Source organism: Tupaia chinensis, unplaced genomic scaffold, assembly GCF_000334495.1.
Source record: "Tupaia chinensis unplaced genomic scaffold, TupChi_1.0 Scaffold000521_1, whole genome shotgun sequence".
Taxonomy (NCBI): Eukaryota; Metazoa; Chordata; class Mammalia; order Scandentia; family Tupaiidae; genus Tupaia; species Tupaia belangeri.
Window position 1 is genome coordinate 1,065,753 of NW_006160034.1, and position 14,528 is coordinate 1,080,280.

At 46.0% G+C, this 14,528-nt stretch overlaps 1 protein-coding gene across 1 annotated transcript in view; it reads left to right on the forward strand.

The window, feature by feature from the left end:
• Positions 1-14,528, forward strand: part of FHIP1A (FHF complex subunit HOOK interacting protein 1A) — a 205,138-nt gene that overhangs the window by 164,378 nt on the left and 26,232 nt on the right. The window contains 1 exon segment of the mRNA XM_014591001.2: positions 6,760-6,839. Coding sequence (XP_014446487.1) covers positions 6,760-6,839 — 80 coding nt within the window.

A 14,528-nucleotide genomic window follows, 5' to 3' on the forward strand; every position in this document is an offset into this window, starting at 1 on the left:
ATGAACAGAGAATTGTATTTTTACTGTTCACTCTACTTTCGGTCATGCATATTTGTGTTTTCTTTGTTATAAAACTTAAGAGTTACTTCAAAAATATCACTTTAAGATATACATTTTTTAAGGGAGATTTTTATAATAGGCAACGTGCTCTCACTGGAGAGACAGAAAGACAGAAAGCAAGAAATCACCTCCCCCCCCGGGGAGTGATAGCTACCTCACAGTCCCTTCTCCTCTCAGGATCTTGGGTATGCATGCGTACGTGCCTGGCATGAGTTTTAAGCTGCTGGTTCTGGGACTTGAACCTCAGACGACTGTATCAGAGTTCAGTGATGTAAGCATTACACCATCCATTGGTCCTCCAAAAATGTAAATATTTGGTATGAATTTAAATATAATAATTCTGTATATGTGTGTAGATCTCACTGTAACAATATTATAACAAAACTGTAAGTTATAAGAAGAAGATGATGATGAAGGAAAAAAGGAGAAAAAGAAAAAGAAGAAGAGGAGAAGAAAGATCTAAAGTTCCTAATCTAACCTTCTACTTTAACATACTGGAAAAAGAAGAACAAATTCAAAGCAAGTAGAGAAAATAAAAGCCTAAGGATTGGAGCAGAAATTAATAGAAAAATAATAGAGGAAAATGGATGAAGCCAAAAGTTGGTTCTTTGAAAAGACTGACAAAATCAACAAACCTCTGTCCAGGCTAACAAAGAGGAAAAGATTAGAATTCCTAAAAGAGGAAACGAGAGAAGGCTTGAATTCCTAAAAGCAAGAATGAAAAATGGGACAGGACTATCGACCTTACAGAAATGCAGAGGAGCAAAGAGGAATGCTACGGACATTTGTATGCTACAGAATAACTTAGATGAAACAAACTCCAGAAAGACACCAACTTGCATAAACGATTCAAGAAGAAATAGAAAACCTGTATAGATTTATAACAAGCTCAGCAATTAAAAGAGTAATTAAAAACCTACGCACAAAGAAAAGCCCAAACTTAGATGGTCTCACTGGTGAATTCTTCTGCACATTTAAAGAATAATTAAAAAGTAATGTCAGCGAGATGGCGGGATACGAAGCCCCAGGCCTCTCCTACCTCTGCAGAGACACTGAGGTCTCTCCTACCTCTGCAGAGACACTGACTTAACAAAACGTGATGAACTAAATTGCCTTTGTGAGAATTCCAGAAACCAGTTAAGAGGTTGCAGCACCAGACTAAGAAAAGAATTATGAGATGGGCGAGAAAATTTGTGACCTATTACCTGCCCTCGCTACTGCCCTTCTCTGCCACAGGTGACGAGATCAGGAGGAAACCCCCAGATCCCTATTCTTCCCTCGGGAAGAAGGAGAAGACTGAACTTTGGGCCTGGCGTTCTGTCTCTTCACTGGGGAGAAAGGAGCTGAATAGCTACAGGCCATCCGGAACGCAAGGAACAGCACTGGGACCTGTGCCTGTCGGAGTGTGGGAGTGGTTCAGCCACTGTGGAGACACACGGGGGTTCCTTAGAAAAGTCAAAATAGAATTACCACATGTCAGGGGTGAAAAGCTCATGGAAAAATGCAATTCAAGTATGAGTTTATTTTGGTGTGAAGAAACAATTGAAATGCACGCATAGTGTTTCTTATTAAGACACACTTTCCACAAACTTTTTGAAGTCCCCACCTATGATCCAGCAATTCCACTCCTGGATGTATATAGAAAACACCTGAAAACAGACTCTTGAAGGGGTATTTGCACACCTATGTTCTTGGCAGTGTTTGCAGTAGCCAAGAGGTTAAAGCCACCTAGATGTGTACTGATGGACGGGGAATGGATGAAGAAAATGTCTTGTAAACATATAGTGGAATGTTATTCAGCCTTGAAAAAGGAAATCTGTCATGCGGCTGTGATGTTAAGTGAAACAAGCTCCTGGGACCAGCAGTTGGTGTAATGGCTATGTCGCTGGACTCCCACGTAGTCGACCGCGGTTCGAGTCCCAGACCCGGTGGTTTAAAACTCACGCCGGGCGCGTGTGTGTGCGTGCCCAAGATCCCGAGAGGAGAATAGAGGAGAAGGGATTGCGGCGTGACCATCCCCCCTGGGGGGTGATTTCTCGCTTTCTGTCTCTCTGTCTGTCTCTGTCTGTCTGATGAGCGCACGCATCCTATAGCAAAAACCTCTCCTAAATAAATAAATAAATAAATAAATAAATAAATAAATAAATAAATAAGGAAACAAGCTCCACTCCTGGGAGGTATCTAAAGTAATCAGATGTATAAAACCAGAAAGTAGAATGTGGTTGCCAGGGGCTGGGTAGTGGGATGGGGAGTTGTGGAGTGGTTAATGAGATTCAGTTTTGCAAAATGTAAATGTTTTTTTCAGAGATGTTTAGAGTAACCGGTCCTGTTCAAATAGGAATTCCTTTGATTTTATTGATGCCTTTTATTTGATTTATTTTAATTCTTTTATTCAACTCTAGTTATTTATTTATTTAAATTTGACAAGAGAGGGACAGAGGGAGAGAGAGAAAGGGGGAAAGTGAGAAAGCAAGCCACAGGTCCGGGACTCAAAGCACAGTTGGCCATGTGGGAGTCCAGTGTCCCCAACCACCACGCCTCCTGCCGGCCCCACAAAATGTTCATTGTACCACAGTGTGAGTATACTTAACGTTACCGAATTACACACTTTCAAAATCATTAAGATGTTACATTTTATGTGTGTTTATGTGTGTTTTTAACCACCATTGTACTTTGTTTTGTAAGTTTATTTATTTATTTTTTTGTGAGAGTAAGAGATGGAGACAGAGAAAGGAATTGCAATCCAGCCCTAGTTTTCCCAGCCAGTCAGATCATAGGCATAGGTGTCAGGCACATTCAGGTCGACCCAGGACTCAAACCCACAATCCTCTGCGTGTATCCAGCACCTCTTAAGCAAACACATCACCTCTCTGCCACCTAGCCAGTCCTTTACTACAATGTTTTAAAAAGAATAATAAAAATTCTTCACAAAATCTTCCCCCAACATAGGAAGGCATACATCCCAACTCATTATTTGAGGCCAGATTTATCCTGATTCCCAAACCAGATAAAGCTATCACAAGAAAACTAGAGACAAGATTTTGTTATGAGTAGAGGCACACAAATTCTTAAGAAAACATTGACTAATGGAACCTAGAGCATATAAAAAGGACGATATACCATGATCACATGAGCTTTATCAAGCCAGGATTTTAAAATCTGAAAATCAGTTAACGTCATATATCATATCAATAGGATAAAGAAAAAAAATCATATAATTTCAGGAGACACAGAAAAAACATTTGACAAAATTCATCACTTCTTCATAATGAACATACCAACAAATTAGGAATGGAAAGGAACTTTCTCAATCTGATGAAAGGCATCTATGAAAAACTCAAATTAGCCATACTGAATGGCGAAGAAATATTTCATCTAAGATAAGGGATGAAAAAAAAGATGTCTGCTCTCCTTAATTCTGCTCAAAATAGTTCTAGATAGGACAATTAAACAAGAAAATGAAATAAAAAAATACAGATCAGGAGTAAAGCTATTTGTATTTGTAGATGATATAATCCTGTATGTAGAAAACCAAGGATGAGGGAGGGTTTTGTGGCATGGTGGTTTAGGCAGCTGGATCCCACCTGACCAACTGCATGATTTGAACACCAGACCTGGCGGCTCAAGAAACATGCTGGGCATATGTATGTCCAAAATCCTGAAAGGAGGGAGAGAGAAATGGAGGAGAAAGGATTGCGACGTTACCATTCCCCATGGGGGTGGGATGTGCTTTCTTCTCTCCCTCTTTCTGGTGAGTGCATGCACTGTTTTGCACAGAAAACAAAAAATACCTAAAGAATCCATTAGAAAGCTATTAGAACTAATAATGAGTTTGATAAGTTTCAGTATACAAGTTTAATGTACAAAAATCAATTTTATTTCTGAGCAGTCTGAAGATCACATTAAGAAAACAATCTCATTCTTGATAGCACCAACATTAATAAAATATTTAGTAATAATTTCACAACAAAGTATAAAACTTGTATGAAAAGTACAAAGCAATGTTGCAAGAGATTAAAGAAGACCTCAATGAATGCAAAAACATCCCATGTTCATTGACTAGAAGACTTGATAGTGTTATTGTGAGACCACTGCATAGATTTCTGTGAAACTGATTGTGTTCTCTATAATGCTCTTAGCTGACTTCTTTATTGAAATTGACAAACTGATTCTAAAACTCATATGGAAATGCAAGGGGCCCATGATGGTCAAAACAAGGTTGAAAATGAACAGAGTTGGAGAACCCACACTTCTTGATTTCAAAACCTACTACAAAGCTATAGTCGTCAAAGCAGTGTGATATTGGTATAGGATGACACACACAGATCAGTGGAATAGAACTGAGAGTCCAGAAATAACCCTTACATCTGTGGTTAATGGGTTTTCAACAAGGGTTCCAAGACCATTTTCTGGGAGAAAGAAGAATCTCTTCGATAAATGGTGCTGGGACAATTGGATATTCACATGCAAAATAATGAAAAATCCTATCTGACATCATATAAGAAAATTAATCAAAATGGATCAAAGACCTGAATGTAAGGACTAAAACCAAAAAGCTCTTAGAAAAGAAGGGAGGAGTAGATCCACGTGGCCTTGCCAATGGTTTCTTACACATGACAACAAAAGCACCAGCAACAACAGAAGACAGAGATAAGTTGGGCCTCATCAAGATTAAAATAATTTAAAATGTTGTGCTCGCAAAGGATACAATCAAGAAATTAAAGAAGACAACCCACAGGGTTAGCAGGTGGGGTGGTGGTTAAGGTGCTGGACACTCTCACATGGCAGACCACTGTTCAAGTCCCAGACCTGTTGACTTGCTTTCTCACTTTCTCTCTGTGTGTCTCTCTCTAGTCAAATTAAAATAAATAAGTAAAATGAAAATAAATAATTCTTAAAAAAAAGAAAAATGAAAAAAAATAATTCTTAAAAAAAAAAAAAAAAAAGAAAAGACAATCCACAAAATGGTAGGATGTTTTTGCAGACCGTGTATTTGAGATACTTGTATGTAGAATAATGAAGTCTTCCAAGTCAGTAACAAAAAGGCAAATACACCCGGTGCACACCCTTAGTGGGGATTTGCAGGGGTTACTGGGGCATGGATAAGAAGCAGGTGCTGGGTGATAGAATTGTGAGGAGCAGAGAGATCTCCTAGGGAATTTGGTGCCTAAGCGAAGTCTTTTGTTTTTTCTTTTTTTGGAGAGGTTTTTGCTATAGGGCGTGTGCACTCACCAGAAAGACAGAGAGAGACAGAGAGACAGAAAACGAGCAATCACCCCCAGGGGGGATGGCCACGCCACAATCCCTTCTCCTCCATTCTCCTCTTGGGATCTTGGGCACGCACGCACACACGCTCGGCGTGAGTTTAAGCTGGGACTTGAACCATGGTTGACTACATGGGAGTCCAATGACATAGCCATTACACTAACTGCTGGTCCCCCTAAGCTAAGTCTTTGAGGATAAATAGGAGTTAGCCTGAGGAGGAAGCAGGAGAAGGCATTCCAGGTAAAGAAAGAGCCATTGCAACAGACCTGCAGGGGGACAGAGTGTTGCGTTTGGCTAACTACCGTGTAGTTACAGTAGGAACTGTCCTGGTTATAAGAGATGTTTGGGGCAGGCCAAGTGCAGCTATTTCTCTACATCATTGTGCATTTTATTGACCAGGTTTCAAGCCTCAGACACAGAGTAGCATTTATCCTCTTGTGCAAAGAATGAGAGCCTAAATAACTTCCATGGCCTAGTAGATTGATAAATTGATGAAAAGGAGAAAATGATCTTATAATACACCTTTGGATATCTTCCCATTTGGTAGTTTATTTCTCCTTTGGAAATCTGAGATAGAAAAAAAAAGTTCTTGTTTTCTAATGAACTTCTTAGAAATAAGTACAGCACCATGCCCTCAGCACTATGAGACATGAATATTTGCTCTAAACTAAAACAGGGAGACCAGCAGTTGGCATCATGGCTATGTCGCTGGACTCCCATGTGGTCGACCGTGGTTTGAGTCCTGGACCCGGTGGCTTAAACTCAGGCCGGGCGCGTGTGCGTGCGTGCCCAAGATCCCGAGAGGAGAATGGAGGAAAAGGGATTGCGGCGTGGCCATCCCCCCTGGGGGGTGATTTCTTGCTTTCTGTCTCTCTGGTGAGTGCATGCACTGTATAGCAAAAAAAAAAAAAAAGACACGAGGGGAGATGTCAGCTGGTCCCCTGGGGTTTGGCAGGACTGGAGTAGAGAACTCTAAAGTGAGGCTCGTACAGCTGATGTGCAGTTTTCTGAGTCTGTCCTAGAAATAACCAATGTCATATTTGAAAGTAACTCAAGAAATAAATGGCCTAAACATGAGACCGCTGCGTCTGAGTGTGTGCGCGTGTGCGTGTGTACACGCGTGTGTGTACTGGGGAGACAGGGGCTATGTTTATCTTGATCTTTAAAAGCTGGGACTAACACAGGCATTCTTGTAGAAGGCTCGTCCTACATAATGGCCTCATTCGACCCACTGGCTTTCGGACCAAATCCCCTAAGAAGGCCCGGGATTCTGAATGCACATTCTCTCTGCAGTAGCATGCTTTTTATTAAAACTGCTTTAATAGGAAAAAAATAAAAAGAGGTCGTTTCGTATTGTGATCCTGACTGATTGCCCACCTGTGAGGGCGGCGTCCCCGTGCCGAGATCTGAGTAGACTGTGCTCTTCCTCCCCAGCTTTGCGTGGTGTCCCTGGCGCTGTTCAGAACTCTCATCGGCTTGCATTGTGAGGACGTGATGTTACAGCTCATTCTGAGGTCAGTGGCCTTCTTGTTCTCGTGAAAGAAAAATGTACTCAATGCCGCCATTATTTTATTTTATGTTGTATTATATTATTTTATTTTATTATTTTTTGATCCTCTGAGCTAAGTAGCGACCGTGCTTCTGTAAACGAAGGGAATCATCAAGAACGTCAACTTCTGCGTTATTTCCCCAGCTTAATTTTCGTTTCACTATTGAACGTTTTTAGGGGACATATACATTATATAATAAATGCACTGCCAACAATAGGTAGAATGTTTGGAAATGTGCAGAAGCACGATGAAAGGTCTTTCGGCACGTGCTGATTCTCCTGAAGGGCATTTTCGGACAGACTTTGTTGTGGAAAAAACTTCCAGGAGGAAATGCTGTTGAGATGGACTTCCTCTGACTTCTGCTTTGGTGACGGTGCGCCTCCGGTGTGCACTGTTCAACTGCACGTTTCCCTTAAATTCAGCCACTATTCCGTGAGTACTTTCCACGTACAGTTCAGGGGGCACAGGCCTGGAGCAGACACTGAGAAGGACTCATGTACAAGTAGGCGGAGGCGTGTCCTTCAGAAGTACAGGCAGGGAAGGTTTTGCAGAGTAGCTGGCGTTGGAAGCTGAGCATTGGGAGTCCAAGTGGAGTTTTGTTAAGAGGGTCTTAGTTCGGGCCAGCCTGGTGGTTACGGCTCTGAACTACCACATGGCTGACCATGGTTCAAGTTCTGGACCTGGTGGTTTTTTCTGTGTGTGTGTCTTGAGCACATGCACCCTGTTGTAAATTTTAAAAATAATAATTAAAAATAAAATGAATTCTTTTTAAAACTTTTATTATTATTATTATTATTTTTATTTGAACAGAGAGAGATAGAAAGAGAGGGAAAGTAGAAAAGCAAGCTACCAGATCTGGGACTCAAACTGCAACTGGCCATGTGGGAGCCCAACACCTTAGCCACCACGCCACCTGCTGACCCCTAAATAAATATTTTTTAAAATAATTATTTATTATTATTATTATATTTGACCAGAGAGAGATGAGACAAAGAGAGAGAGAAAGTGAGAAAGCAAGCCTCCAGGTCCAGGACTTGAACCTCAGTCGGCCGTGTGGGAGTCCAGCACCTTAGCTACTATGCCACCTGTCAGCCCTAATAAATAATTCTTTAAAGAAAAAAAAAAGAAAAAGGAAAGATGGCCTTAGTCCTGTAATTAGGTGGGGGCTTCAGTGCCCCTGGCCCATCTGCGCCTCATCTCTCTGGGTCCCCGAGGGAAGCCTGTGCTTTTGTGAAGGAAAACAGGGGTGCTTCCTTTGCAGCTCAGGATGGGGACTGGAACCTCGGTAGAGAGTGTACTTCACTTCTGTCCTCCCTTTTGCTAAGCTCAAATCCTGAGTGTTAGAATTGGCTACTCGAGTGAAACCCATGCCAGCACCGCAGGCCACAGCCAGGGAGAACATTGCCCCAAAGCTGAGAGAGCTGTAGGCAGAACCAGGTGCGTTCCCGGCTATCCTTCATGGATGTGCAAGCAAAAGAGGAAAGAGGCAGCCAGGGTGTCCGGCATTCACTCCCTCTTCCTCAGTGGGCCTTCTCAGAGCCAGGGAAGAGGAAGGAGGCCTGGCTGTCCCTGGCCCCCTAGGGTTTGACAGGATTGGAGAAGAGCTTACCGGGGAGAAAGCATTCCAGGTGCATGTCGTGGCCCCTCCCAGCGGAGCAGTGCCGGGGTGTCAGAGTCGTCCTGGGAGTGAGTTAGAAATGCACATCCCGGCCTCCTCCTAGACCCGCTGCATCAGGCACTCCAGAGTGGGGCCCGGCGAGCCGTGTTCTAGCGGGCTGTCCAGGGACCCGGCGCAACACATGGGGAGCATGGGTGAGAGGAATGGTCCACGCAGGTGTTCCATCCTGCAACAAGGAGCAGCCCAACACGGGGCCTGAAGCATTCGCTGGTGGCGTATTATTGTGGAGGGCCTTAGAGCCGTCTTACGGGAGAGCGTTACCTATTAGTTACGTCAGTTTTAGAGAGTTTTTGAGGGGGTTTAGATCAGGTCATCAGTCACTAATCTCAAGGCAATAGCAGAGAACAAATCCCATCATAAAGAAACACCCTGGGAGCCTGGGCAGAGTGTTCTTATCTGTCCTAAAAGGATTACTCGAGCTCCCCATCAAGCTTCTCCTGGTAGGACAGGATGCATTAGCAAGGCTGAATGAAATACAGAGAAATGACTTGGCAAAGCCTTTTTATTGCCAGAAACCAGGCTTTTACTCCGGGATGGGTAAAACCCGATTGTAGTTAGGTGTTAAATTCTTAAATACTGCTGCTCTGAGGCAGGCAGGAGAGCAGCTGTCTTTTCAGTGCATCTGGAAGCCTGGCTCTGCTCCCCACTGGGGCCCCCAGGTCACATGCAGCTAGCTGGCTGCTTGGTGACCTCCCTCCCATGTGCTCTGGCCACCTGTGTCTGCTCGTGAGGTGGTGCCTGTTGTGAACTGTCCCCAGAGATGACACCAGTCCTGGCTTCTTTGTGACACAGACCTGTACTTGTGTGAAGGTGTAGGAATGAGCTGGTGGTTGAATAGGTCCACGTCCGAGTCGAGGACGGTCATTTCCAGGGGAGTAAAGACAGAATTTCCCAGGGAGGTTATCACAGCTTCCGATGGGAGAGTGGAACATGCCAACCTGCAGTTAGGAAACTGCTCGCCCGCTTGGCCCTAGGCTCTCCGAGGACCAGGTTCGTCTGTGTCTTCATGGCGGTGACAGCGTAGCTCTATGTCGCTGAGATGTCCTCTAGGCAGACAGGACCAGCAGGGCTGTGTAGGCATCTATGGGGGGACTTGCCGGGGAGGCCCTCACATGAGCGTGGCAGCTGAGTCCCACAGCAGCCGTCAGCAAGCTGGAGACCCTGGGGTCTGGTGGCATGGCTCAGTCCGAATCCAGAGGCCCTGAGGCAGGGAAGCCCATGATGGGACCACGTGGCTGACAGCCTGAGAACTGGGACCCCTGGTATGACCTCAGGACCCTGAAGGCCGACGAGCCCTGAGTTCTGGTGTTCCAGGCAATAGAAGAAGGTGTCTCGCTCTGACTCAGAAGAGACACGCGTCTTCTGTATTTACTCTGTCTGGGTCCCTGGTTGATAGGCTCATGTGTGGGTGGATCAGCCACATCCAGCCCATGCAGACCCACACTTCAGTCCTTCTGGAAACACGCCCTTGGACACACCCCGAGTAAGACCTTTTCTCTGTATTCCTAATCCAGTCATGTTACCCCAAGCAGACCATCACAGTCTATTTATTTATTTACTAGAGGTTATTGCCTTGGGGCACGTGCACTGGGGGGTGGGGAAAGGGAGAGACAGTGAGAGGAAAGTGAGAAATCACCCCCCAGGGGGAATGGCCACACCACAATCCCTTCTCCTCACGGGATCTTGTGCATGCATGCACACATGCCTGGTATGAATTTCAAGCTACCAGGTCTGGGACTTGAACCACAGTCGGCGAATGTGGGAGTCCAGCAACATAACCTCTACACCATCTGCTGGCCCTCACAGTGCATTTTAAGTTGCACTGTACCGCCTAGGAAAATCCTGGAGGAGGAGAGTGAGGGAGAGGACCTCCACAGAGGCGGGCTGGGCACACGTAGGCTCGTAAGAAACCACAGTGTCTGCTCCCCTCCCTCTGAGCTGCCGGTGGCGCTTGGCCTCTCCTGGCTTCAAACTACGGTCCCTCCTAAGGTTATGGGGAGACAGCTGGAAAGATGCCCTGAAATGCCGTTAAGTCTCACCCACAATTCATTGCAAACTAACGAAAACGATGTCTTTTCTGATTTGGAATTTGTATGAAAAGCAAAGACACTGAAAATTCTTTATTCTTCTAGGCATAGGAAACTTTTTTTTTTAAGGAACAGAAAACAAAATGGGTTTATCATCCATCCTTTCTGTTCTTGGCCCGCTGTGGCTGTGCGAGTGTACGTGATGAACCTGCAGATGAGGGACAGCAGAGCAGTGGAGAGTGTGGGAGCGCTTTTAATGAAGTTGTTTATTATGCGATAAATAAATAATAACTAGTTGTCAATTTCTGACACAACCCAAATACTCTTAAATAACACAATTTCAAAGGGATGTACATTTCTTTCATTTGACAAAATAGCAGGGAAGTAAGTTGAAAGAAAGGACCCAAAAGAGAGGATATTTTATTGAGCAGGAAACCCAGGAGAAATGGCCCATGTCCGCGTGATGATGTGGGACAGGCCAGCAGCAGGTGGGGAGTGCTGACGACCAGGGGCTGACTCATCGCCCCCATGCTCCTGGAACTCCCCAATTTAGGCCCAATGTAATTGCTTCATCCCTTGAATGCCGTGTCGGAATATTCTGGAGAGGGCGTTTTTTTCCGGAAGGGCTGGTTCATCGCCAGCTTCTGCACAGCATCGCCCGTGCTATTCACAGGCTGTTTTGCATGAAGAAAACCTGCAGGCACCTCAGGAACATTTCCGTCTTGTCCAGGAATTGGGGAGCTGGGGGAGAGAAAGGAAAAAGAAAGCCAGCCAGCTGGGGTGGGTGCGGGGGAGATGAATAGCAGAAACATGACCCCGACTTCTCTGAACAACAGTCTAGGTGAAACGCAGTGCTGCTGCTTGGTGGGTGTGCCTGTGGGTGCACGTCAGGGTCACCGACATCTAGGAGGCGACCCTCACTGCTCTGTCCTCGCGGCCCGGGTTAGCGTGGTGGCTCCCGGCAGTGCGCATGCTTCCCTGGCAACCGGTTTTCACCAAGTGTCCCAGACACAGTGCTGATTTGCCTTAATGAGTGTTGTTCAGGAAAACAGGAAACAGACCCAGGGCAGTAAAGGGTCGAAGGAGTAATGAAAACAGGGAGGATGACGTGGAAAAATAATTCTTTTTCCTGCTAAGTTGGGAGGTGTTTTAGATAATGAAGGAACTCCAAGGTCAGATATTTAGCACTCCTGGTTATTGTTATGCTGTTTGGACTTAAATAAAACCAGAACCAGCAGATGGCATAATGGTTATGTCCCTGGACTCCCACGTAGTTGACTGTGGTTTGAGCCCTAGACCTGGTGGCTTAAAATTCATTCTGGGCGCATGTACATGTGTGCCCAAAATCCCGAGAGGAGCATGGAGGAGAAGGGATTGCGGCGTGGGCAACCTTCCTAGAGGGTGATTTCTCACTGTCTGTCTCTTTGTCTCTCTCTGTCTCTGTAGTGAGTGCATGCACCCTATAGCAGAAATCTCTCTCTAAAAAATAAATTAATTAATAAAATAAAATAAAACTTCCAGAAAAGGTTTATGGTATGAATGAAAAGACAGTTGGATGACAAATACCTAAGGAAAATTCCGAAGTCTTTCCCCACTGTCGAGAACCACTGTGTTTTGCCGGTTGGCATTCGGGAGCTTTAGCATTCATTCTGTTTCCGGTCTTTGCTCGCAAGTGATGGAAAGGCAGAGGGTCAAGGGATGGCTTTTCTGCTTTGTACCTGGGCTGACCCTTCATTGTAAAGGCAAGCAGAATTGCTTTGAGTACTAGGGGGGTTAATCACTTACATGGGCTCTCTCGTTTCCAGTTTCGTAGAAAATAAAAAGTCACCAGGTCCGGGACTCAAACCGCAGTCAGCCATGCGGAGTCCAGCGCCTTAACCTTTCCTTCAGCCAAGAGGGGATCACTCTTTGTTTAATTTATTCAGAAGAAAGATTTTTAGCCCCTACTGAAAGCATGTATTTGCAAAGTTGCAAATTCCCTGTAACTCTTTATTCTAATATAATTCCAAAGTCCCCACTGGTGATATTTGATAAATAGCTTTATTAGGTTTGATCCAGTGTTCCATTTTTTAAATACTTCAAACCAAGAGTACAAATCTATGTATATCAACTTAAATCACGAAATACGCGTGGTTCGAGCTGTACGGAGCCGCTGAGTTCCGGCCGCTGAGTTCCGGCCGCTGAGTTCCCGCCGTATTTGGAAACATCACAGCCGTTCACTTCTTAAATAATGAATTACCTAAGCTGGGCCCCCATCAATCCTGTGTCATCTGAATTTCCCTCGGCCCCACCAGGCTGCGGGTGGGATTTATACCAACAGCCATAGGACCGGTGTCCCCAGCTCATACCCCAGCCACCCCCTGGCGCGCCTCAGCCCCCAGTGGGGAGTCTTGCACGTGCTCAGGAGCAGATCTCTGCTCAGTCCCACAGCTGCCCCTCCACGGTCTCCTCCTCGGCTCCACCCCTTCCCCCTGTCCGTGGTGCTGCCATCCCGCTGGGCCCCGTCAGCCCGCCTCTCCGGAGGGGCTGCAGCAGCGCCTTCTGCCCTGGTGCCGCTGGGCCCCACTGCATGGTGTTCCCCAGAGGTGGAGGGTGCCTCTCTCCCCTGTGTGGCTCCTGGGTGCCCACACATCTCTACCCACAGTGAGAAAGAGCTCCCGGGGCCATAGCGGCACAGTGGGAGTGCAGCCCTCTGAGAGGATACACCCTCGCGGAATGGTCCCAGGTTCACAACCCAGAGCCTCCCTGTTCCCTGTGCACAATGGCTGTGTGTGCCCGTGTGTGTCCAGGATCTGGGCTGGCTGGCGGTGGGGGTGGGCTGTGGTGTGAGAACCCTGCTGGGGCCTCTTCTCTCTCTCGGTCTCTGTCACAGAAGAAATGAATAATTTAAAAAAATCTTAACTCCTCATTTTCTATCTACAACATCCTTTTGTTTGTTTCGGTTTCCTTTTAGGTTTTTGCCATGGAGTGTGTGTGCTTGCAGGAGAGAGAGACAGACAGACAGATACAGGATGCATGCATGCACACGGGCCCACCGTGAGTTTCAGGTCACTGAATCTGAGACTTGAACTATGGTCAGCCATGTAAGAGTCCAGTGCCTTAACCACCATGCCACCTGCTGGCTCCAATGACATCCTCTTTTATCTTCTTTTATTTTTTGAGAGATTTTTGCTATAGGGCGCGTGTGCTTGCCAGACAGACAGAGAGAGATAGAGAGACAGAAAGCGAGATATCACCCTCCGGGGTGATGACCACCCCACAATCCCTTCTCCTCCATTCTCCTCTCGGGATCTTGGGCACACACGACCGTGGTGGAGTTTAAGCCACCGGGTCCGGGACGCGAACCACGGTCGACTACATGGGAGTCCAGCAACATAGCCATTACGCTAACTGCTGGTCCCACTTTATTTTTTAAGAGGACTCAGATATGAGTCTCTGAAGCTAAGTCAAGAATTAGACCAGACCCGCCTTCTTGGCCTTCCTGCTTTCCTCCATCTTGTCTGTTTGAGCTTGTAACCTTCAGCCTCTGCGGAGCTGAGCTTATGAGACTGATGCCACCAGAGGAGGCTGCGGACGTGGCCAGGCCTTGAGACCCCACACGTGCTTGGGGCCGGGGCCGGGTGGGGCAGCTCAGACCCCTTGCCTGGCCGCTCTAGGGAGGTAGAAGTGGTTGAATTTTCTTGAAAACTAAAGGGTAGGTGACACGTTTGTCACTTTATAGCCAGAAAGTATTGCGGAAACCTTCTGGGAAAGTACCGTGAAGAAAACGAAGTCTTGGGACCAGCAGTTAGCGTAATGGCTATGTCTCTGGACTCCCATGTAGTCGACCGTGGTTCGTGTCCCGTACCTGGTGGCTTAAACTAACACCGGGCACGTGTGTGTGCGTGCCCAAGATCCCGAGAGGAGAATGGAGGAGAAGGGATTGCAACGTGGCCATCTCCCCTGGGG